Below are 24,861 nucleotides of genomic sequence, written 5' to 3'. Positions count from 1 at the left end.
ACCGGGGCGCGTGCGAACTGAACCACGCCGTCACGTGAACACTCAGGCACCTGAAGCCCGACGCGGCGCTCTCACTGGTGCTCAGGAGCTAAGTCCACCTGTTTATGTTTCAGGCCGACTGTTGATTCTCACGTCCCATGAAATGTTCAATTATCTGATTCTTTAACCTAATGTTCTTTAACCCACGCTTATTTTACAGAACATACGCACTTTTATCACAAATGCAGAGTCGTGATTCAATTTTACTCAGTAAAATAAAACCACAGAAGAGAAAATGTTATTCTTTTATTTATGTTAAATAAAAACATGAGAAAATCCTTTTTTAAAAAGGGTCAGAATATTCCTTATGTCTCCAAACCAAGTCCATGGGTGCAAAGAAATGCCGAGAGCTTTCTCCCCGTGGAGGGTCACAACACGCTTTTAATAAAGTCATAAGGACCCAAAGAGACAACGCGGGCGCATGTCCTGCAGGTGCCACTTCAGGTAAGTCACATGCAACATTCGGGCAAGCAAGGGACAGAACACAGGCACAGGCATATTCTGGAGACACCTCCTGCTCTGACAACAAACGTTAGCACTGAGCATTTTCATCTGTTTCTGTTCTGTGGCCCTGCTGAATGTTTAAGCCACATATCCCACTGCATTTCAACGATGTGATGTTTCACAATTCCAGAACTCTATTAAGTGGCAGCACAGTTTAAAGTAGCTGATGTGGCTGAATTTTATAAAGTTTAAACTTACGTATGAGAACTAACACTACTGCAAATTTTGCCAATAGAAATGTGACCCCAAAATAACACCCACCATTTCCAAAACACAGTTGGGCGCACACTTACGATACACCCTCAAGGTTCTGAGTTAACCTGTCATTTCTGACCTACGCTAATGACTAGCCTTGAATCTCTGAAAACAAACGCTATATTCATGATTTCTATATCCGAATACCCCAAAATTCACCACAAATTCTACAGTCCGACTTAGCCTAACTGAAAATGATCCATCCAAACTGGTCATGGTAGGTTTACAGTTCTTGGGCCTTGGTTCAGGTCGTGAAGAGCTTTTTCTATGACTGGAGTCAATAAGAAGAATTTCTCTGTTAGAGAAAGCAGACATTTTCACCTTTGGCAGACCGCCAAGATGATACTTTATTATAGAATTTATGAAGCTACAGTTCAGTAACTTGCAGGTTTTATTAAAATGACTCAAAAAAAAGGAAAACTAAAGGGTAACACAACCCCATACCCCAAAACTTTCTAGACTTTTTAGTGCAAGAAATGCTGTATCACTGAAGCACTTGAGAATGATCATGAAATCCTAGCAAAATGTAATCACCTCAGGAGTGGCCGTAAAAAAGAGAACAACCAGAGAGGCACACAGATTGTTTTTTTGTTTTGTTTTGTTTTGTTTTGAAGGATTTTTATACTATATTAAAAAAAAAAAACACAAAATAAAAAAGGGACCAATCAGCACACATCTCAGAAGTCCTTCCCAGAGTCTCTGCGCCCCACAGCCATGCAGGCCGGCTGTCCTCTTGCTCTTCTCTGCTCCGCCTGCAAGGCACCGACGGACTGCTGGGTTACTTGGGCTCTGGTTCTTAAAGTCAAACTTGTTCCGCCAAATCCAAGACCCTGAATTTATCCAAATTGTAGAAACACGCTTTGACCACCCGTCCACCAAAATACCTCCCATTCAGATCAACAACAGCTAAAAGGCAAACAAAAGGACAGTTAAGATGGGTATTCTGTAAAGCATGGCAAGAACACATTTTGAAGATTAAGATCGTAAATTCAACTTTTAAATTCAACATACCTTTAATTGCTGATTCAACCCTTTCAAATTCTAAAAATATTCGTACTGCTTCATCATCAGGGGCACCAGGAATCTGGAAAAGAAAGGAAAGCGTAACAGGTGGCGTCATCGCCTGAGCGGTCGCGGGATGTGAGTTTTCCTCCACAGGTGGTTTCTGTCAGAGTCAGTATTCCAATTATCCTCATACGCACACAGGGAGTGGTCAAATACCAAGGAAATAAGCATGATTTGTTTGTCACCAACATCTGTTGAACACCTGCTTGTGACAGGCCCCCACGTTAAGTGCGGGGAACACACACCTAAGCAGAGCGTCTCTGACCTCTGGAGGTCGGATGCCATCTGACAGGTAAATAAATCATTATGCGGTCAACAAGCTGCACCATAAAACGGAGGAGAAGCTGAAGTGAGAGGAGAAGCGGAGATGGAAGGGCTGCCCTCCGTCCCCCGGGTGGAGCTGACGTCCTCAGCCGCGCTGTCAGAGCCCCCCACAGCTGCAGGAGCGCCCGTACGCCCACCGCGCCCGACTGGGCCACCGGCACCCTCCTCAGTCTCCCGGAAGCAGGGACCCCGCTCTGAAAACCTGCCCCCTCCCGCCCAGGTCCCACCCCCGCACTCCACAGCCCAGCTCGCATCCGACGCTGTTCACAGAGCTTCTCTGTCTTGTGCTGCCCTAGGCCTTTCTTGCCTCCTGCAAGACAGTCAACACCGCTGAGTCTAACAACCAGATATGCTCTATGTCCACGTGTTTGCTTTGTTGTTTCTTCAACTGAACGTGTCACCACGAGCACACAACACGCTTCCTGGATCCCAAATGCTCTCGATTTGGTCCTGGGTATGTGGGAGGCTCTCAGTGAACACCTGCCAAATGAGTGAAACCAAAGGCACAGCCAAGGCACTGCAGTACTGAGCACACTGCCACGGAGTCTAAACCTCAGTCACAAGATGAAACGCCTCCTCGCCAAGTAAAACGTGAGGCCCTGCTCGCCTTTATGTCTGAAATTGCTGTCACTGAGGACAAGCATCTGCCACCTTCTGCAGTAGGACAAGATGCTACCTGCAGCACACTGCCTCTGTCCGGAGGAAACGCTCTGTACACCATCCATCGTCACTTGGGTTATAAACATCAAAAGAAGCCCCTCTTACTTCAAATATCACGCATTTTCCAACTTTGCCGTATTTCTCACACTCTTCCTTGGTTTCAACTTCCAAGTCTTCATCTACCTCTCCTGCGCCAACCATGTTCTAGAAACAGAAACACAGTATCAAGGGCGATTTGCCAATGCACAACAAGAGATGCACAAGTAACTTTCTCTCGTGATAGCAAGTGTTCTCAATCCCAAATAACACAAAGAGAATTTTCATCCCCGCAGGACCCCAAACTTGCTATTTCTTAAAAATAAACAAAAATGCACTGTAAGCTTTATAAGCATTACAAGAGCAACTATGCAAGCATCAAAATGTATAAACCACGCTGAATTTCTAACAATTTCAAGTATTTTAAAGTGATTTCTCACTGTAGTCCTAAATATTGTGTTTAGCAAAGAAACATGAGTCAAAGAGGCCTGTAAAACATCAGTCTTCGATGGAGTCGACCCCACACTCCCATCTTCAGTTTCCTGTAACTGTTCTGTCATCGGTGGGGCTGAAACGTGCGGGGCAGGTCAGGGTGGGTGACACACAATCCAAGCGAGGCAAACAGGTTTCTCCCCGTTTCTTACCCTCAGAAGGACCACTTTAGTAGGACACTTAAGTATTTCAGTTAATGGATTTGAATCCGACTTCTTGGCTGCATCTGTTGAGACAAGAAAACATCGTCAGACACAGGTGTGCCAGAGCACGGAGCCCGAGTTACAATGAGTAATTCGATTTCAGCAGCAGTCCCCGCCACCCACATCCTCGGGTCATCTACAAGCACCGACAAGCCTCTGAGCAAAAGCGCAGCCTTATCTGGATGAAAGCATCACTTTGTTTTGGTGTAGATATTTACCGTAATTTCTAGACGTTTTTAATACCCCCAATTACCTGCATTTTGCTTTGGTTCACTTCCTAAGGAGCTGACGGAGCACACTGACCACAACCCTCAGAAGTGAGTCCTGGCTCGGGCAGTGGCCGAAGGTCACTAGTCCAGGGTAACAAGCAGTTAACTAGGCAGCCACCGCTGACCAATTTCAGATACTCCCACAAACCAGGGCAGCTGCCGGTTTTGGGTACCAGTCTGTGAGGCTCGCTGCTGCCTCCTAAGCTGTGCGTGCACGTGGCTGCCTGGAAAGTCTTCCTCCTCCTTTAGGGAAAGGCGTTCAGCCAAGCTGACTCAGCGCGAACTCAGTTCTGCTGCTTAAAATGTCAAGTCACGTTTGACTCATTCCAATATGCCCTCAGCACAGAACAGACTGTAACCATCAAATGAAAATAAAACACCAAGCAGGCATCACCTACCAACAGACTGCAAAGTAACATCAGTCTCACAGACTAATCGATCAGTGGGAAAATCAGAAACCACACTTAGAATGAAAGGGCTGAAAACCAGAACTGCTGCAGGACGGAGACGCAGCAGACAGTCGCTGACGCACTGCCCACGGCCCTTCCTTTCCTGCTCTGAAGACATAACCACGACTCATCCATGTGCCAGGCTCCTGGCCTGGGAGCAGCGGGCGTGAGGGTGTCTCCCCGAGTGCTGTTCATTCCTACCGAGTCTCTTGTCGTCCTTCTCTCCCCCGGGCCTCTCCTCATCTCCCTGTCTCTCCAGCTGAGCTATTTATGAAGACAAGCCTCAGGGTCCCCGGTGCCCACCACCCTGAGCTGGAACGCTCATGGTCAGGAGTCCTCTCACCCAGGACGGCCTCCGCGCCCGGCTCCCGCCCGGGAACCCCCAGGGGGCCCACCTTTCTCAGTGGCGTCGCCCACGATGATCTTGCCTCCCCGCTTGCTGGTCTTCTCCACCGACAGCGCGGTGCTCAGGCCCTGCTCGTGCTTCCCGAGGCCCTGGCCTTCCCGGAAGCCGTACTTCTGCATGATTTTATGCGCCACAGTGCCACTGCGGGGGGAGGGAGACAGAGCCTTGCACCTGAGGTCGCTGGCTAGAGCACAAACTGGGTTTCACATCACAATACTCTCCTTCTGGAAAGAGAGAGTGTAAATTCCACAAGGGCTCCAATGAGGCCACATATAATGAGGTGGACATTGTGGGAGGTTCGGGAGGAAGACAGAAGGGAATGCTGAAACCCCGGCATCCCGGGACTCTCTGAGGACGGGGGCACCAGCCACAGCGCCGCGGCTCCCGAGGGCCTCTCAGGAGACACCAGGCTTCCCGCGGGCGCCAGTGTCTGCTCGGGGGCGGCGCTCACAACTAGTCTACTGAAAACTGAGCCTGTGAGAAAACAAGTATGGTTTCATATAATGAAGATGCCTGCATTTTCCTAAATAGGACGGCAGAGTTTCCAACAACTAGCTTCAAAAATGAAAGGACGCTTAGGGACCATGCACTTAACAGATGGAGATTAAGAAACTGAGGCCCAGATTGGCCAACGGGCTTAAGCACCAAGGAGAATTCCTCCTGTGCCTGTGAGCAGAGGAGCTCCTCCTCTAACCCCCACAGCTTCCAGACCGCCCGGCGAGCAGCCCCCCTAGCCTCAAGGCTGCCCCCCAGCGACCACTGCGCCTCAGCGCCCAGACCACAAACCCAGCTTCAGCCAGAACTGCTCCTACACAGCTTCACGTTTGTTATTTCCTTAAAAACTTCTTTTGAAGAAGCTGCTCTAGGGATAAAAAGAAAAGACTGAAAACTAATGAGCTGTACTACAAATGCATCTTCCTTGGGCATAAAAAAGATTTAACTTCTATTTAAAAGGGGATTCAGAAAAAAGTCAGTTTTTCATTAGCAGAAAAAGACAAAAACAAAACACCAATGGCTTCACATCTGTGTGCCCTCCAGCACACACCCTGGGGCAGCCCGCAGACCTCTCCACGCCAAGGGAAACGGTCCCTGCCCGCACTGTCCCGCACTGTCCAGGACAGCAGCTGTTAGCCTTGTGAGGTTACTGAGCATATGAGATGAGACTAGTGTGACTGAGGAAATGCATGTTAAATTGTATTCATTTTCAGTTAATTTAACAGCCACCCGCAGCCAGCAGCGACCGGAGACCAGCGCAGGCCTAGACAGTGGCTCCTGAGAAGGCGAGAAACTCAAACGGTCCTGTGGTCCCTCCTCCAACCCGACCTCACTGAGGGCGCGAAGGACCGACGCGCGAGCGCAGGGAGGGCAGGCCCGCGTGACTGCCAGGTCACAGCAGCTCCCCCACCGGCAGCGTCCTTCTAAGTCCCCCTGGAGGACACAGGACGGAGGCCTCAGCACAGCACTGCTTCACCCGACAGCCCCTCGCAGCCCGAGAAGGTCAGAGTAACAACATAAAGCACTCTTGCAATCAAAACGCAGGCCAAATCCAGTGAGGCCTAAAAAAATTACAAGCCCCAACTGAAAGTCAACCTTGAAACTGATCTTCATATGCCAGCAAACAAACGTCTAATTACAGTTAAAATGGCTGAGTTTTGGGCCTAGAGGCGCAGAGCCATGACCTCAAAGCAAAGGCCGTTCATCAAGGGAGTGAGACGCCTTCCACCTTTGACCACAGAGCAAACCAGCTCCACTTCACAGGGAGCAACTTTGCCCTCGCGTGTTGTGAAAGCAAACACACACGATTATCAAAAGCTGTTCCTACCTGGAGAATATAACGTGCAGCACTTACATCACTCAACACGTCCATCACAAGGCCTTACGTCTTGCACAAAACATAACAGTGTCACGCTGCGGTCGCTCCCTGCAACTCAAGCCCTGGCCCTCAGGGAGGCTGTGTGTGTGCGGGACACACAAACCTGACCTGCACGCGCTGTCAGACACAGCGCGTCGCCTCAGGGGGCTGACAGCGCCTCACGCGGGGTTCCGTCCTTCCTGAACCTGCCGAGGTGAGAGCACCTGGACCGTTAATTACCCCATGTTGGCGAGGAAGGAGTTGCCGGGGCCAGTCGGGGACCTGGGTCTGTCCTGCTCCTCGTACACGGGGGGAGGGATGGCAGCTTTGGAAGACTGCGAGCGAGGTCTGGAGTCCTCTTCGTAAGGGAAGTCTCGGGGCACTGCGGGATGGAACAGAACAGGTCAGCACAACGCTACAAGCGAGTCCTGAGCTGCACTCAGATTTTTCTGTGTACCCCGGCAGATCCCATCCACCCCTTCCGACTCCCACAGCAGTCTGTGCGTCTGTCTTAAGATGCTAATCTCATGACCCCGTTTGCCTAGCAGACCGTAAAGGCCTCTGAGGGGAGGGGCCAAACGCCAGCGCAGCGATCTGTAACCCTCGCTACACACCAGAGCCAGCGAGGGAGGCTGAAGAAGACCCAGACGGGGCCCCGCCCCCAGGACGGCAGGGATCGCGGTCTGCCAGGTATTTTCACGCAGAAGACACTGGCCAACAGGTTTTAAATGTTGGCTCTCTGTTTATTAGTGCTTTTTAGAGGAGGCGCTGGGGTTGAACCCAGGCCCCAGTGCATGCTGAGCGCGCGCTGCATCCCTGAGCTGCCCCCCCCCTTACATCCCTCCCGGGGTTTCTGATTCATCTTCCTTCTAAAAGGACAGCACACAGGGCAACAGGTAAAACGCACATTTCCTGGGGCAGTTCAGGGATGGCTGAACCCCGTGGGCAGGAAAACGAGCCAAATGATTTATCAACGTCCAAACCCAACCCCAAGACTCCGGAAGGGATCACGGGAGAAGACCCATGGGGCAACCTCGTAAATGCACACTGTGCCCTGAAACACATCTAACCCGGGGAGGTGCTGCCACCTTGTGGACGGTCACGGACCTAACAGCCTCTAGACTGCTGAGCACAAAAATAGTAAACCAAGCTATTGTTTGTTTTAACCGAACTCCAAATACGAAATGTTGGAGAAAATGAAGTAAGTTATGTTAAAAAACAAACAAAAGAAGCATTGCACTGTAGAAAAACCCATGCCTCAGAGCCTGGCATAAAAACTTGTGAAGCACAAGGCGTGGTCAGAGGTTCCAGAGGGTCCCTTGACTGGGCTAAGGCTGTGTCTCTGAACGCGAGGGCAAGAAACAGGTACGTACGCTCCTTGTCCTTCTCTACGAGAGAGGTGGGGGGTGCGATGGCAGCTCCGCCCATACCTGTGAAAATAAATCCCACGATTAAAGGAGGCAAAATGTTCAAGCTCCAGACTCTCGAGGACTGTGACATCGCACCAACCCCCAAAGAAAGAAAAAAGGAAAGACTTCTGCTACTCCACCCCGCCGCTGACATCGGAAAAGTTCAGCATCTGAACCCAGGATTAAAAATGTAGCCGCAGGTAGGACTGCTTCCACTTTCCAGCTGAGAAACCAACAGAGGAGAGCTAGCAGGCAGGGACCCAGCAAACCCAGCTCCCCGCGGCGCCAAAGCGCCCTGCGGCACGGCACGCTCCTTTCCAAGCTGCGCACCACTGGAACTGAAGGTCTGTTTAGAAACGTTCTGTGTTAGCACCACCCCTGTTTAGCGTTTCCGGGACACAGAATGGTGGACAAAGACGAGCCAGAGTAGAGACTCCATCTGCTCCCTGACAACCAGGGAAAACCTGAGCAGAGCACAGAGGGAATTTTTCACTAAGTAAAAGCCCTAACATATGTATTATAACCTAATCGCCAACAAAACAATCCAAAAACAATAAAATGTAAATTAAAAAACCAATTACAAAACCCCGCTGCACCAGCATGAACTGTTTCACAGAAGAAATTCCCCTAAGGCCAGTGTACAAGCATCGAGGTTAACAGGAAACAAGCGCCCTGACTCTCAGTTCAGAGCTGTTCTTCACAGAAACGCAGCTAGGTTCAGAGAACAGGTGCAAGTGACTAGGCTGCGGGTAAAGACAAGCCTGTGTGTCTATTTTAAGGTGCTCAAAGTGTCCAATAAGGAAATGTTAGAAAGTGGTTGGGAAACCCAAAGGAGAATATATGTGAAAACCTAATGTAAATTAAAACTGTTATGCAAATACAGGGGGCTGGGATTCCAGAGAAAAAACTACCCAAATCAGTGGCAACTGAACTGCTGATCTAAACGAGCATGACAGTAAATGGCAGAACTGGCCCGGGTCTGAGACACAGTATCCACGTTCATGCCTTACTTCTTTTCCTCCTCTCTCGCTCGTAATCTTCATCTTCATCAGAGTCTGGGTCTGGGCGCCTTGAAAACCCGCTAGCTTCATGCCTGTCCTTACGCCTCCTGTGACAACCAAGAAAACAAAGTTCATCACAGACCAACGCAGGGTCGTCACCTTGACCCGGTTTTTTTTTTTTGCGGGGTGGGGGGGTGCCCCATGCAAACAACGGTTAAAGACTAAAGTAGCAGAAGTATGAGAAGTGAGAAAAACCCGCAAGATAAACTGAACAAATTTAATATGAATTTGCAAATATTAATATAATGAATATATGAATGTAAATAGCAAGAAAAAGGTTTCCTTGATATTTACCTTTCAATTTTAAAGCAAGTCAACATAGGTAATAGTTAATTAAGTAATTTTAATTCCCTAGAACATGATTTCATTTCATGAAATGATTCAATAAATAATGAGGAACAATATATTAGTATTTTATATAACTAGTAACTAGTATTCAATATATTGGGGGGAGTGTGGGGGGTATTAGGTTTATTTAATTTTGGAGGAGGTACTGGGGATTGAACCCAGGACCCCGTGTATGCTAAGCATGCGCTCTACCACTTGAGCTATACCCTCCCCCCTTCAGTATTTTTAAAAGAAGAAATACAAATTTTTTTGTATAAATCCTTGTGACTCGTACTTTCAAAGAACATGAAGGATGTATATGAATTTTTTAAAACTCTCTCTGGCCCAAAAGCAGTAAGAGTTACGAATAACGTTTCAAGTATTTTATTTAAAAAAAATGTTTTAACCTATCTTTCCTTTTTGGGGGGGTAGCTTTTTTTTTAACACCTTCGTTGTGGTATGGTTCCTGTATGGTAAACTACACATATTTCAAATGTACAGTTTGATGAATTTTGATAGATGTACACACCGATGAAACCACTATAACAATCAAGACAGCTAACCTTTCCATCACTCCCCAGGAGGTGCAATTTTCCAATTCCCAATTTATCCCTTCCCACCCTCTTTACCATGGTAGCCATGTTTGTCCTCTATGCTGTGAGTCTGTTTGTTTTATAGGTAAGTTCATTTGCGTGGGTTTTTTTTTTAGATTCCACATACAAGCAATATCATATGGCATTTTTATTTCTCTTGGCTTAAGAATTTTAAATAGTTATGATTCTAATAGTCATAGCATAGGGAAAAAGCCCTATTATTCAATATCAGTTTCTAAGTTACTTTTCCAAGAACTCACCCAAAATGTACACGCTAGGTTTTCTTCATCTACACGTGAAGCGCGCTCTCGAGCCTGTGTTGGTGGCGGGATGTCACGGCTGCACATCTGACTCCTGATGACAGCTCAGATCAGCCACCAAACTCACTCGGCCTTCCAGAGAGCGCGAAAGCTCATTCATTCACAGAGAGTGAATTCTCCCAACACAAAACATCCCCACGCCCACACGAGGCTTACTTCTCTCTCTCTTCTATTTCCTTCTGTCTCTCCAGCTCCCGCTGTCTCTGCCGCTCCTCTCTTTGGCGCTTCACTACTTTCTCATAATCGTTAGGGAACATGGGATCATACTCATCGGCTAAGGGAATCAAAACTTCTCCTGCAGAAAACCCACTGGGAACGGGGTCCTGAGGAGGGAAAAGAACGCCAAAGTAAGTGTCATCTTCTGTCTTAGAATTTTATTCACAGAATTAAGGTCAACGAATATGAGGGTTAGCAGGGCCCTGAAGACCACCTGTCTGCTCCTGTTTCACAGGTGTGGGAACGATGCCTGGGGAGGTGTAGTGGCTTGACGTGGCCACACGCCTACCCCGGGAGCAGCAGAACATGATCAGGAATTCCACCTCTTAGTTCAGTATTAATCCCATAAACACCCTATAGCATTTTCCTGGAATTCTTAAACAAGCTGCCACCACCTAAAATTTTAAGCAGTTAATTTGATTGTTTATAGTAAACACTGAATGTTTTTACACACATCTATGAAAACTTATCAAAAAACTCATGAATAACTCAATCATTCTCGTGATCATTTAACAGAGTAACTTTAGGTTCTGATTACATGTAGACATGACATATTAAGACTTAAAAAAAAAAAAGAGAGAAAAAAGGCAGAAAGCATCCTCCTGGGCCCTGCAAAACCCTCTGGGTCCTCTGGAATACACGCCCCTCCCGGGCAGGCTGCATATCAGATGCCGAGTCTGGCGCAGGGGAATGTAATTTCCCCCACATCGTCATTCATTTTTTTAAGGTCCACTAAGTCAGGATAAGATGACAACATTCTGTGTTTCTCTTCTATACAATTTACAGAACATTGCCATCACAAAGGTTCTAAATCAGAGAACACCCCAGCAGCATGGAGGTTAACACTCTGTCATATCAGAATCTAACAAACAACTTTCACTGTATTAAACCCTGCTGAGTTCAACAATGAAGCATCCTCTTCCACATGCTATGGAGAATAAAGCAGCCTGCTTCACTTTATTAGACTGAATGTTAATCCCCAGTGCTGGGGAGGGCGGGAAAACCCAAAGGCTCCCACGCTGCAAGGGAAACTGCTCCCTGACACAGCTCTGCCGGAAGCAGGCCAGCACCAGAACAAACTGGTCGCAGAAGTGAGCGACCCTCCTAGTGCCACCTCGGGAAACCTGGCCTAACAAAACAACTAAACGCAGAGGAAGCTGCCTGTAGAGGTTTCATGAGAGCGTCACTGGCTCCAGTGAGGAAATACTTGTGCAAATCACCACGTGCTCACCTGATGGGAGGACTTTACAATTAAAAACTGGCTTCATAACAAGAAAAATGCTTACTGATTAAATGCAGAGGGCAATCTTATAGGTTCCAGAGTCAACACACAGCAACAGAAGACGATTAACCAGTTTCTGATTAGATGGACCAAGAAGAAATTAGGCAGAGAATCTGCGGGGGGAAATGTGAAATGACCAAGAATCCTCAAAAAACTTCCCCTCGGGACGACCAGCTGCAGGAGCAGCACCAGCGCCTCGGGCCAAGAAACCCCACCAAGAGCTTCAGCTGCGCCCGCCCCGCATGCTTCAGAGCCAACGCCTGCTGGGCAAGCAGCCAGGGCGTGAGGACAGAGCCCCTAAATGAGGAGGGAGGGGCCCTGCCTGGGGGTGGGGTCGGGGAGGGGGAGTGCCTTGCTAAGGAGGAGGAGCACTAGCGCAGGCTGCCCATCACTAACCTTCCGGTCATTTCTCACCAAGCAGTTCGTGCGCGTGGTGCTGTGTGTTAGTTACTATTCTGCCTGTGATGTGAGTGTCCCAGGGACGCGGAGATGTGCCTGAAGAGTGGGTGTGACCTTAACTACAGTTCATATTGAATTCCTTTCTGCCTCGTTTTGTATACTTTTAACCACGATTCTGAGCTACCCTTGTCCGGATCCTCCTCACCCTCACTAACCACTGACAGAGCTGACCGCGTCTGTCTGTTGTTTTCAAGCTTTTGTACAATCACTGGGATAAAAGAGGCCAGAGGGGCAGAATTGTTGCTGTTGTTTTTTAAAACCCCTTTCTCCACTCTAATCCACAATAAAAACAATAAGCACTAAAATTCTTTTTGATAGCTAGAAACGAGAAACCACACAGATTCAGCATTACGCGAACTAAAGCGAGCACACCTACAACAGGCGCAGCGAAGCCGTCACAATGGGCACGTGGTCCTACACTTCCTGACACAGACGGACAGTCACACATACTTAGAAAAGCAGGTCAGGGAACAGAGGCAGAGGAGGCAAAGGATGGAAAGGCACTCCAGAACAGAAAGTCTTTAAGTTCTGGAGGGTAGGATTGAAGTCGTTTGTTTTTCTTTTTGCGTATCTCCAGCTCCTGATTTTTCTATAATTAACCATTTTACTTTAAACAGATAAATGTTTTAAATTTGATAAAATAAAAGTAAAACTTAAATTGAAAACGATACTGACCAGATTGCAAAGGCCCATTGAGGAGAAGTGTTGGGAGTGACAGGTGCAAAGCACGACCTGGGGGAAGCCACAGATCCCACCCAGGTCGGGGGCGGCGGGAGGAGGGCGGCCCACGTACCTTGAGGCCAGCAGCCACGTGCGGCGGGGTGTCCACGATCTGCCGCTCATCTGAAGAGCCGCCCCGCTTCAGGTCAATTACGGGGGCAAGGACTGTACTCTGCTTTGTCCTCTGACTCTAAAATCATCAAAAAACAACAAAGCTATACTGGGGCTTCAAATTAAAACTCATACTGTTTGTAACAAAGCTTCTGGGGGGATTTCTATAATAAATCTTTCAGATATAAGTAAAATCATCTTACAACAGCAGCTTTTTAATTCACTTATTACAATAATCATATACTAGTTTCCTCAGTCTTTTTGTTTTTACAAAACAAATTTCTTCCATTTCTGTAAAAGGTTTACAGAAAGCTTGGTCACTTTTATTTAAATTTGCACGTGAAATAACATGAAAAAAGCGCCAGATCTTGACTCTGACCCCAGGAGAGCCGGTCGGTAGCAGCATGTCACACGCTGCCTCGTGGGGGTGGTTCACAGGGAGCGCTGTGGCTCCATGCCCTGGGCACACGCTTGCGGTGCAGGACAGCCAAGCTGTGTATGTCCTCTGTGTTCTCCCTTCCACTTTACTGTTTTATCTTCCTTTGAACAAAGGCTGCCCACTAGTTACGTCCACTCACAGTCTAACTGAGCTTACATTAGTAAGTATGAGAACTGTTCCCAGGAGCCAGTTATTTTACAAGAGAATATCAGGCCTTCAAGGATAAAATAGATGAAGTGGTGTCAGCATTAGAAAATAAAGCCTTATTTATATACCTTATGTGCAAAGCAAAAGTTACATGAAACCTATGAAAGATTTAAAAAATTAAACCAACTTAACAAAATTAAAACAAACAAACAAAAAAAGGGGTTTTGTTAATCTTCCTTTCATGTAGGAAGAGTTTGTTTTAAAAAGACAAAATTCTCTCTCTTTAAAAAGAAACAGTATTGACATAAAAAAATTCAAATCTGGTAATGATAGATGAAAAAGACAAAAACCCTAATCAACAGAACTGACAAGACAAATTTAAACTTTACGGCAGTGTTGCTCTACCTGGGGGCATCCTGACCCTAAGAACCTTCTACAGTACTGAGAAATCAGAGGTAAACACTCCAGTATTTATGTTGTACGGAGTGAAGGGAAAGAAAACATTCCAACTTTAAGAAAACATTTATTATGGAAATTTTCAACATTACATTAAGGAGAATCCTCAATTGATTCTTACGCCGCTGTAACTCAGCTCCAATAACCACGGACTCTCAGCAAATTCTGTTTCACGCCCATCCCTAACCCCCCCGCCCCAGCCTGGAGTATTTTAAGGTAAATCCCCGAAATTCTATCATTTTATCAGTAAATATTTCAATATGTATCTCTAAAGCAGTTCTTCTCAACTTTTTTTCATTATTACTTCCTCCTTCGAGGAACCTTTTACATTTTTTCTCTACCTGTGAAATTATAATACCAATGTTCACTCTGTAACTGTTGATGTACTTTATGTATACCTGTGCTTTATACATCAGAAGTGCAAGAGTTTTTTTCACCACTTAGAAGCAGTACTTGCCCCATTTAGGGGGATACAGCCTCCAGCAGGGACACGTGCTCCGAAACAATCAGCAAACCACAGCATCATTCTCATCCCTGAAGACTGGACAGTAATATTTTAACATCAAATACCCAGTGGACAACCGTATTTTTAATGTTGTACACGGTGAATGAGGTCAAGGATGCTGCCTGCGCCCAACATGATACAGCAGGAACAAAGACCACCAGCCCAGCCCACACACCCTGACCCAGTCTCAGCCCCTCCGAGCCTGCGTAACCTGCGCCCGTGATGACAGCTCAGGAATTACCGCGGAGCTTCCTTCTCACAGCGCGGCTTCCAGACCAACAGCAAACAGCAGGACTGCTCCCTAAAAATGCAGACTCCCCAGGCCCCAACCCAGAAACAGAATCTACCAGAACACTAGGTATTACATGGCGTGTTAACCGAACCCTCAGCCTTAGGCACACTGGAGTTTGAAAACCAGCATCACCGCCGGAAACAGAGAGACCTGCTCTTCTCCCCCGACCCCCGGCAACAGGCCCAGTCCCAGGAGCTGGGAGAAGGAAGTGGTCTCCCTCCAGGACCCCAGCCTCTCCGTCCATAAATGTTTAACCCCACCCATCCAAGAAAGAGGCAGGGGAGTGGGCTAAGCCCAACTCGCTCCACCCCGGGGAGGCGCCTGCTCCACACGGGCCCTCATCTTACCTTGGCCTGGGTGAGCGCTGCCTTCTTCACCTGCAGCTGAGACTGGAGGAGTTTGAAGTTTTTGGACCAGCCTTCCGTTTTTGAATCGCTGGTCTCCACTCCCAAGTCATCGTACAGCGACATCTTCTCGGTTTAATGCTGAGAGGCAGAGTGGGGAGGGTTTAAAGAATGCAAAAACGTAGTAAATTTCCAACCTTTCCATGTTAAAATAATGCAGCATCACGGAATTTTAGAGGTAAACGGTTTCTGAAGAGATCACCTGGTCCAGGAGCATTTAGTGACAGAAGCCAAGACGCCTGATATCACCGTCAGCGTCCTTTCTAGTACACAGAGCTACAGCGGTGTATTATTTTAAAAATACACCTCTTGAATGAATTTTCCTGTATATAAATCATGTGGTCAAGTAACTCATGAGGGAGACCATTCCGTTCGATGGTACAGAATGAGGTAAGATAGAAGTTCTGGACTCAGGGCATTGTTATTACACATAACTGATTTTTTAAAAGGTCTCTTTTTTGTCAGTAGCAAAAAGGAGATGCCTGACAAAAACACCAATTACCAGGCTGACTTAGTACTGTTAATTAACTTTCTTTGACTGCCCTTTAATAACAAAAAATTTAAATATATGCCTACAAATAGGAAGAAAAAGAAATGATCTCACAGATGGCGTATTTTCATAAATTATGATTGCTGGCAGGAGAGTCGAGGGCTTGATCTTATTAATACCCTTCCTTGATCCCAACAAGCAGAAATGTGTAACCTAATGACGCTGATTACAAAGAGATAATCAACAATCTACTGTTAATGCCGTATCTGCTGCAGAAGCTGAGGACCAGGCCCCCATTACAGCCCAGACCAGGGCAGAGGGGGACTGGGCGAAGGGCGGTGTCACCTCACTCCCTCAGAACAGCTGTTCTGGTTTTGAACAGAGCAGCTCTCGGCCTGGAAGTCGGCCCCACGAAGCTGCGGCCGCTTCTCGTAGTTTCTTCCCTTCCTTAACGTTTGAACCCCCAGACTGCCTACAAGCTCAGTTCTGATTTCTAAATGAAAGGCCCCAAGGCGGCACAGAAGCAGGGCAGAGGGAAGCAGAGCCCAGGGTACAGGGCTGACAGCTCCAATGAGTCCCCGGAAGCTCAAGGAGCCTCCACCCTCTCCTCAAGGCTCCTGTGACCACTCCCGGCCCGCACCCCCACGGCGCGGCGGGAAGGACAGAGGCTTTCCTAGAGTGAGGCCCATGGGGACGGCCACCACCTCCAGTGCCAGACAACGTGAGCACTTCACTCAGGACCCCGGCCATACCTTGTCCCGTTAAACTCAAGTCGCTGAGGCTAAATGAAGAAAAATGCACGAATTCCATTTCTTAACCAAGCATGGCTGAAAAAACGATCACATCTCCAAAGTTTTGTAGGGAATGCCCTGGCGTCCACATCAGATGCTACTATTTTAATGCACACTGTAAACCCCATGAAAACCTAGCTCCAGCTGGTCAAGGTCACTGCTCCACCCCAGAACTAAGATCAATGATCGCCCTAGAGCAGAAGAGGAAACTGAGCCGACTGCATAGTTAAGCTCCATCTGCAAACCCCTCCCATTCATCCCCTCAGAAATTTCTGATCGACGAAGCTTTGGAAGAGCTGCACCAAAGAGCCCCAAGGCTTTCACGCTCCTGCCCCCAGCCTACCTGGTGTTCAGAACGACTCCTTCCTGTCTAGAGGCATACCCTTAAAGTTCACATTAGCTGAAAAACTCACAGCAACAGCAAAGAGGAGCAAGGCCGAACGCCCAGCTTAGCACAGCCGGCCCTTGAGCAACCCAGTCTGAAGCGCACAAGTCCACTCGTATGTGGCTTTTCCCAACAGCAAGTACCCCGGAAGTACAGCACCCGCGTTGGCTGGATCTGTGGATGTGGACCTGTGGATACGGAGGGCCAACCGAAAAGTTCTATTTGGGTTTTCAACCACACCGAGAGGGTGGGGGCCCCAAACCCACACGTCGTTTACAGGTCACCTGTATTACGAGTCTCAAAACAGAACTTCAGAAATGGCCACGCATCTTTCATCTTTCCTAGTTTAATTTTTTGGGGCCCTCTTCATTCAACTGGCCACCAAGCCAAAGCCAGTAAACAAACTATGGTTCATTTGCTTTATCTTTATTCTTTTGAAAGCAAAAGAACGACACATTCTGGGAAACAAGTATAAACATCAAAGCCTCTGAGAAATTACAAACATAAATTACCAAAGTTTGTCTGCAAACCTACCTCCACAGTACGTCCCCCTAAATTTCTTCATAAGAAGTTTGAGGACTTATCAAAAAAGATATTTACAAATAACATTAGTACCACTGGAAACAGAGTAACCAAACGCCCACTAAACTATGAAGGGAAAACACCAGCTTATTCATTTCTGCAATTCCAACTTCTGGCACAGAGTAAGCATTTAATAGACATTTGCTGAAATATTACTATTAAATAAATTCTATTTAGCCACACAAATCACAGCAAGACCACAGCACGCCCACGGGTTCCACTAGGAAGGGAAAGAGGAGGCAAGAGGTCTGGGAGCTGGAAGATGCTAGTGGTCACAAACAGTGCTGCACACTTAACAACAGCTAAAAATGCAAAGTGTATTTTACCACAATAAAAAGTAAAGAAAAAGAAAAGAAAAAGTAAAAGGCGGGGAGAAGCAGCACTGGGGGAGGCATGTGAGGTAACAGGCTGCTAGGACGTGGTCCTACCTGGAAGGGCAAACTTTGATAGAAACGTCTTCCCAAGCGTCAGGGCTAAACCATCAAGCAGTGCCACAAACTGCGAACTCCAGCAGAGAACCACCACCTCACAAAGCTGTCACCGCTGAGCTGCTGAGGCCTCACGAGACCACACTTCTCTGACTCCAGTCTAGACTGAAGCTGGTTTGCCAACAATTCCTTCAATCTGCCTGGCTCTGTGAGCTCTGGAAGTCATTATGCAGCAAAATCTAATGTTCATTTAAAGTTCCTTGTTCCTGTTCTCAAAACCCTCAAAAACACTTTTAAATATTAGGAGCTGACATCACCGTAGCTGCACCTGCTCGCCTTCCGGAACGTAGAGCCTATAAATCAGGTCTCCGCACCACGGGGATGCAGAAGAGCTCTCTTCATGTTTCTCCTTGTCACTGACCTCCAAATTCAGAGACCTGGATTAACCACAGCAACGACACCCTTGTCATCCATCTGCACATGGAGGGCCTGCTTTGATTAATTACTACAATGCTACAAGCACCAGTGAATTCACCACCCAAAACACCACAGGATCTGGAGAAGAAACCACACTCAACCCACGTGGCCCCGTTCCAGTCACATGATCTCGCCAGGGGTGAGCAACAACCTGAAAGCCCATTTGCATTAACTCCTTGCTTTCCTCCTATTATATAACCTTATTTCACAGAAAGTTTTATTACATCTATTCCTTAAAAGGTGCGTACAACTTTATTTTACCTGCCTTAAGCGTCATAAACATACCGCCGTCGATTCATTCATTTTCTCCACAGCAAACACTGAAATGTAACAAGTGCATTGACAAGACTCTGTTAGGACCTCAGCTTAATCAATGCTGAGATGCTTTCAGATGACATAACACATTTATTTCATGAAGTCTGGTGCCAGGTAGTAAAAAAGTAGCACTATTTCCAACATTTGCATATACCTTAAGAAGCCAGAATCAAATGATACAAATACAAACAACCGATTTTTGTAACATCTTTAAAATACCTTCTATTTACTTCTTTTTTATGGTCACACCGTCCTTTGATTAACACATTTTCCATGTATGTGTTTTTATTTTTCTTAAAAAGAAACACAGCGAACATGTTTCTGCCAGAAAAATGACTTTTCAAGATTCTACATAAGCTGGCAAAGTATTTTTAAAACACATGGAACTGGCAGAAAAAGAACATGGAAGGTGTCTTTGCAGAAGCAGCCCACCCACTCATCTCTCAAGTGCATCTCTGAAGCCTTCGGTGACTACTCCCCCACATTAAACTACCTCAGGCTTGTCTCCCCTGAACACACTCGCATGTTACGCTGTCTGGCTGGCACCTCCATCTCTTCCTGTGTCGTAAGCCCCTCACAGGTACGGGCCATTTCTGCCTTCATCTTTATATCCTTAGCTTAGCATCATGCCTGGAACACTGGAAGTGCTTCGTAAGTATTTTCTAAATGCATCAGTGAGTGAGTGGAAAACGTTAAAGCACCTACCCAAGTCACATTATTACAGAACAGTACGATCTGCAGATCTGCCTTTCAGGGACTTAACTTGTGGTGGGCAGATTTGAGATAAGCATGGCAAACTTTTTATACACAATCAATGGGAGAAAAACTACTTCCATCATACAACTGAAAATGAGTCAAGGTCTGAGTTCTGAGCACCTGAGGAAGGAGGCTTGGCAAGAAAAGGACTTTTTAATCACTAAATAGATATTCATGTCTCATAAATCAAAAATGAGCCTACAGAACATGTGAAGCGCTGCACATACAGAAAGGAACGGGAAGGGAACCATGAGAGCGGTGCTTGTCGATGTCCACAAAATACACAGGTGATACGAGGCACCTGCTTCATGCGCAACATTCGTGACTTCCTGAAGAACTTAAATGTTTCCCTGTGCCCCCAGCTCTAACACCTCGTCACAGGTCAGTGTCTCCATCCACTCTCACACACTCTATTGCTACCAAAGCGCCACAGGCTGGAGTGCACTGGACACAAAGCCCGCGAGTCCCCTGCGGGCTAGGCAGGTGAGAGAACTTCACTTTGCACTATCACGGAAAACCTGGGGGATGAATACTAGCCTTCCGTCATTTGCTCCCGGAAGGTAATTTTAAACAAGCCGGTAAAAAGAAACCCACTGTATAACATTACCTTTGGGGACACACGGCAATTTTCCAGGTTCCTATTTTCCATAAAGGCTACCCTTGGCGCTCACAGAACCCCACAATCAGAACACCTCTTTAGGGTCAACGCTCCCATTACACCTTGTTCTGCTGCTGCCTCACTCACAACCTGCGCTCTCTATTCCAACCTGTGCACCACGCCTTTCTTAATAAAAGTTCTAAAAACAAAACACTCTCAGTTTAAGTTACTAATACCCAATATTCCTTAAAATTCCTTATTATAATCAAACTGTCTGGGGCCTTTATCCCCTCAAATCGTGGAAACTGAGCTGCATTCCTTAAAAACCCCACCTGTTGCCGGAGACACAGTCCTCGTCCACCTGAGTATGTATGGGACTTGGCCTTTGCCCGGAATATCCTATTTTCCCCGCATCTGCCTGGCTCTAGTGATAAGCACCTTCCACGGCTCTACTGACTCCCCCAAGAACCTTCTTGGTCTGACCCGACTACCCCTCTTCAAACCTCTCTGCCTTTCCTGCAATTTCCAGAATGCACTACGGTGCTTCACCCCTGCTATCTTTACACCCATTCCCTCTGCAGGGAACCTTTCCCCCATCTTGCACATCTAACAAAACACCACCAGGACTTAGTCATAAGCCTCATTGGCCCTTGGAAGCCTTTCCAGACCCCATTCAAGTCCCTCGGGTCAACCCCAGTACAGGTTTTCATGCTTGCTCCCCTGCAAACTAAACTTACAGAGCATAGGGACAGAAGCTTATTTATCTAGCACCCGCTGTTCCTAACACCTCGTCTGGGCAAAGGGAGATGCTAAAAAAAAATGCCTGGTGATTGGACGTCAGAGCTAAAACACCGCTTTAAAAGTGTGAAGGAAAAGCCGGGCTGGGCCTACTTGTAAATCTAAGTTTAACAAGTGTCAGATTACTAATCTGAGTTCTGCTAGGCTAACTCCTAAATTTAAGTTAGTAAGTGTGGGTTTGCTGATTCCCTGCTCATGTTTTTTTTTTTTTGCTAGCCAGCTAAATTTTCAGAGAGACATATCTGTCCTTGGAACGTCAGTCTGCTGCCTTCCTGCCTCTGCTTTTGTGATAATGATGCTACGAAAGCTGTACAATGCCTATTGGCCGAATACCCCAAGCTTGTAATTAACCCTATGAAACCGCACGCACACGTCTTGGAGGGGCTCAGAGCTTCGGAGCAGAAGCCCCTGTGAGCCTGCAGGCATAATAAATCTGAGTGCTCCAGCCCTTCAAGTGGTGCTAGTTTCTTGGCTGGCCTGTCGTTTCCATAACAAAAGGAAAAGGATCGAGGTAATGCCGGAGTCACATCTCCCTTCGCCTGTCCAGGTAAACCTCCATCTCTGAGAGATGTCAACACCTGGCTTCCCCGTTCTGCAGCCCGGGAAGGAAACGGCTTCCTTCCTCTGCACCCGCGACCCCGGAGGTCTGCAAATGGCCACGAGCGATCCAGGCCTGCCAAAGGACCCCGCAACTTTTTCCAAACATGACCTACGGAGGGGAGGAAAAACACACCTTCCGGCCCAGAAGAAACGGGAACAAACAGACGGGGAAGAAAAGGAGAGGAGAGGAGGACTTCGAGATCCCGGTGACCCGAGGCAGATAAAGGAAAGGGGCGGCGGGGCGCGAAGGGAGCCGCGGATGGTGGTCCGGCACCGGGCCCCCTAAGGCGAAGGCGCCAGGGCCTCGGGGGCTGGTCCAGGACCCCCGCCCTCGCCGCGCGGCCTAGAGCCGCGGCCTCGCCTCCAGCGCCGCCCGAGGAGGCGCGCCCGCCCCGGCCCCCGCCCGCCGGTCCGGGCGCCACTTACCCGGCCCGCCCGGCCGACGCTCCCGGGCCGCGGCGGCGCAGCGGGGCCGACGCGCCGCGGAGACGGCGGGCAGGGCGCGCTCGGCGTCAGCCTCCGACGGCCGGACCACTCCGGCGCCAACCTCTACGCAGACTCGGAGCGGCGCGCGGCGGCGCGGGGTCACGGCGCGTGCGGCGGAAAGAGAGGCACCCTGCGCTTGCGTCTACGGCGCCCCGCCTGCCGCCGCGCCCCCTGCCGGCGGGAGGACTGCGCCCGCACCGCCCCTCCGCCCGTGTCGTCCTCTCCCGCCAGAAGGGGTCGCGGTGGGGCAAGGCTGTGACATTTCAGACTCGGGGGAGCCTGGCTGTGTCCCCAGGTGGCAGGAGGAGAACTGATCCAGGGCTGCAGAGGTCGAGTTCAGAACCGTTCATCGAGATGCACAAAAGCAGAAATAAATCACAACAGGAGAGATGAAGGGGGAAGATGCTGCAGAAGAGAGGGCGGGGCGCGCTGGATGAAGGGCAGGACGAAGGAACCGTAGGAGCGGCGTGCAGGTGACAGGAAAGAAGGGCGTGTTACACAGCCTCACAGTTTAAAGTCGGTGTAACAGAGGTTGGGAGGGGAGAGGAAATGGGATTTTCACATCTACATTTGAAACCGTATACAAGCCCCTGGGTCCCTGTCCTTTGACATAAAAGCACTTTCCTTTAGTCTCCCAGGCCTCCCCTGAGTCTCAAAAGGCGGTTCAAGACTGAATGACTGGGCAACGTGAAGATGTAGAAAGAAAGAAAAGCTGTTGGGCCTGGGACCTGGTCACAATTCAGACTGTAAATCCGCCCCAGGGCAGACTCACTCCCAGTTCCCTGAAAGATTCGGTTTAAGGGTTGACACACATTCCCCGGTTGTTTTTACAGGAAACAGACCCCCCCCGCCCCGCCCCCCCGCCCCCCGGGCCCAGGTGAAGACTGCAGACCACAAGTACTAGACCCCAGGCCGGCTGAAACCAGAAAGTTGATGATGCTTGAAAAAGAAAGCACGGGGGAGGGGAGGCATATAGTTCAAGTGGTAGAGGGTGTGCTTAGCATGCAAGAGGTCCTGGGTTCAATCCCCAGTACTTCCATCAAAAAACTAACAAAACTAACAACCTCCCCCTTGCAAAAAAAAAAAAAAAAAAAAGGAAGAAGAAGAAAAGAAAAGGAATTTTAAAAAAAGAAAGCACAAACATACAATACATGGAGTAAGGCGGATTAACTCCAGATACAGAGGAAAGTAAAATTAGCTTGAGATGACATTGTTCAGTTTTAGCAAAGAAGTGGCCAAATCTAGACAAAAGAGATAATTTTTAGGACTGGATAATTTCTCGAAATGGGCGAGTTATTCAACTTAAGCAGACCAACTGTCACAGGAAACGTGGGGAAGAGGGGGGGGCATGAGCTACTGTCGAACAGCACCCGGTCCACGCGTTTCCACAGGGGAGTGGCCCCAGACCCTCGGGCCAGTGGCTCCCGCCGTGCTGCTCCAGGGCAGAGCAAAGGAAAGCGCTTCACGCTTCTCGCGTGGAGCTAGCATATCGGGTCAAAACTGGTCATTCCCGGGGGCCCTGTGTGTAGTGATGCGTTTGATCTTCCACAGAGGACGATTTTTGTTTCAGGTATCGCAAAGCAGTTTTGTCCACCTTTCAGAAAAAAAAAATTTTTCCCCCTGCATTTTTTCCTTTCTAAGTCATTCTCTACAGTATTCCTGCTCTGTAATATTTATAATAGCAAACATTTAAAACAAACCAAGTGGCCCAATAATAAAAACAGTGAAATTGAACTCTGTTGGGTCGCAGTTTATTTAGAAAGATCCCATTTTTGTTTTAGGAATACCTAAAAATAGAGAAGTTTTCTAACCAATATTTACCGATACGGTTTTCTCCAGACAGATAGGATTATAGCCGTTCTTTCTTTCTTTCTTTTTGTTTTGCTTGAATTTATGACCAGTAAATTTTTTAAGTATGTAGAATTTTCTGAGTTTTTTAAAAAGTTTTAATTCGTTTTCTAATGGATGTCTGTTCTACTTGTTCACAAAATTTTCCATAACTTTTTTTAAGTATGATTTTCTTTTTTTAATTCTTTTTTAGTTTATTTTGTTTTTATTTATTTATTTTGGGGGGAGGTAATTAAGTTTATTTATTTATTTATTTTGATTTTTTATTCTAACTTTTTAAAAATTTTAACCTTTTTGGCATGGAGAAGAGGTAATTAGATTTAGTTATTTATTTAGCAGAGGTACTGGGGATTGAAACCAGGACCTCGTGCATGCTAAGCACACATTGTCACCGAGCTATACCTTCTCTCCTCCATAATTTTTTAATTGCTTTGATTAGTTGAAAACTAATCCTTCCAATAAGAAATATACTTTTTCAGAAAACATGATTTTTGTGGCGGTTTTATGACTTTAACGTGGGTATTTTTTAGAAGCTGAGTTCAGACATGCACACTAAATTGGCCAATGGGTTATAAAATGCTTTTATCACTTTCCAGCAGTGAGGTTTCCACTCTGAGCAGTGGGACCACGAACTCGATCTGTGAGTGACGGCTGGCGGTGGTGGGGAGGGGGGGCTGCTATTTTTTCCATCCTGCTGTTTGGTGCCATCCCCGGAGTGCGTAGGCAGAAGCAAGCCTTGCTCCAGAACTTTGATCATGAGTACAGCTTTGAGTGGTAACCTTAATGTGGTCCTCAGTGTGTGATCGGGGTCATCAAAGCCAGATCGGTGGCTTACGTGGCAGGATCGGGAAATGAGTTTATCTGTGATCAGAGGGTTTCGAGGGATTAGTAACCCTTTCAAGTTACAGTCTCTGCCTCTGTGGAGCAAAAGCTTTGCAGAGAGCAGTGATGATGGTTTAGCACAGAGGTAAAACATTCACAGATCAGTAGAGGACACTTAGTGCTGGGAATT

At 47.5% G+C, this 24,861-nt stretch overlaps 1 protein-coding gene across 3 annotated transcripts; it reads right to left on the bottom strand.

Moving 5' to 3' along the window:
- Window positions 1–269: 269 nt before the first annotated feature.
- On the bottom strand, window positions 270–22,097 carry RBM17 (RNA binding motif protein 17). Of its 3 annotated transcripts, none has more exons than XM_032473957.1 (12): window positions 21,942–22,097; window positions 15,239–15,376; window positions 13,015–13,131; window positions 10,421–10,587; window positions 8,974–9,071; window positions 7,928–7,984; window positions 6,837–6,936; window positions 4,692–4,843; window positions 3,528–3,601; window positions 2,953–3,051; window positions 1,810–1,882; window positions 270–1,704 (listed from the first exon to the last, which is right to left on the bottom strand). In XM_032473957.1, exons 2-12 carry the CDS (start codon window positions 15,359–15,361, stop codon window positions 1,601–1,603), a joined length of 1,164 nt encoding a protein of 387 aa, XP_032329848.1. In that variant the 5' UTR covers window positions 15,362–15,376; window positions 21,942–22,097; the 3' UTR covers window positions 270–1,600. The 3 variants fall into 3 exon arrangements, with proteins under 3 accessions (XP_032329848.1, XP_032329846.1, XP_032329847.1); XM_032473955.1 differs by having other exon boundaries at window positions 6,795–6,936; window positions 21,942–22,096; XM_032473956.1 differs by lacking the exon at window positions 21,942–22,097 and adding an exon at window positions 16,990–17,012 and having other exon boundaries at window positions 6,795–6,936.
- Window positions 22,098–24,861: the final 2,764 nt, after the last annotated feature.

This window comes from Camelus ferus, chromosome 35, assembly GCF_009834535.1.
Source record: "Camelus ferus isolate YT-003-E chromosome 35, BCGSAC_Cfer_1.0, whole genome shotgun sequence".
Taxonomy (NCBI): domain Eukaryota; kingdom Metazoa; phylum Chordata; class Mammalia; order Artiodactyla; family Camelidae; genus Camelus; species Camelus ferus.
The sequence above is the reverse complement of the archived record's forward strand: the minus strand, read 5'-3'. Positions and strand labels throughout refer to the sequence as shown.

What these genes read in the sequence shown, in the direction of transcription:
- RBM17 (XM_032473955.1), bottom strand. Translation starts at nt 15,361, where the DNA reads ATGTCGCTGTACGATGACTTGGGAGTGGAGACCAGCGATTCAAAAACG. An exon ending in CAGCGCTCACCCAGGCCAAG is followed by an intron (nt 13,132 to 15,238) that starts GTAAGATGAGGG and finishes TGATGATTTTAG; the next exon opens with AGTCAGAGGACAAAGCAGAG. An exon ending in GAAATAGAAGAGAGAGAGAA is followed by an intron (nt 9,072 to 10,420) that starts GTAAGCCTCGTG and finishes TGGTTGTCACAG; the next exon opens with GAGGCGTAAGGACAGGCATG.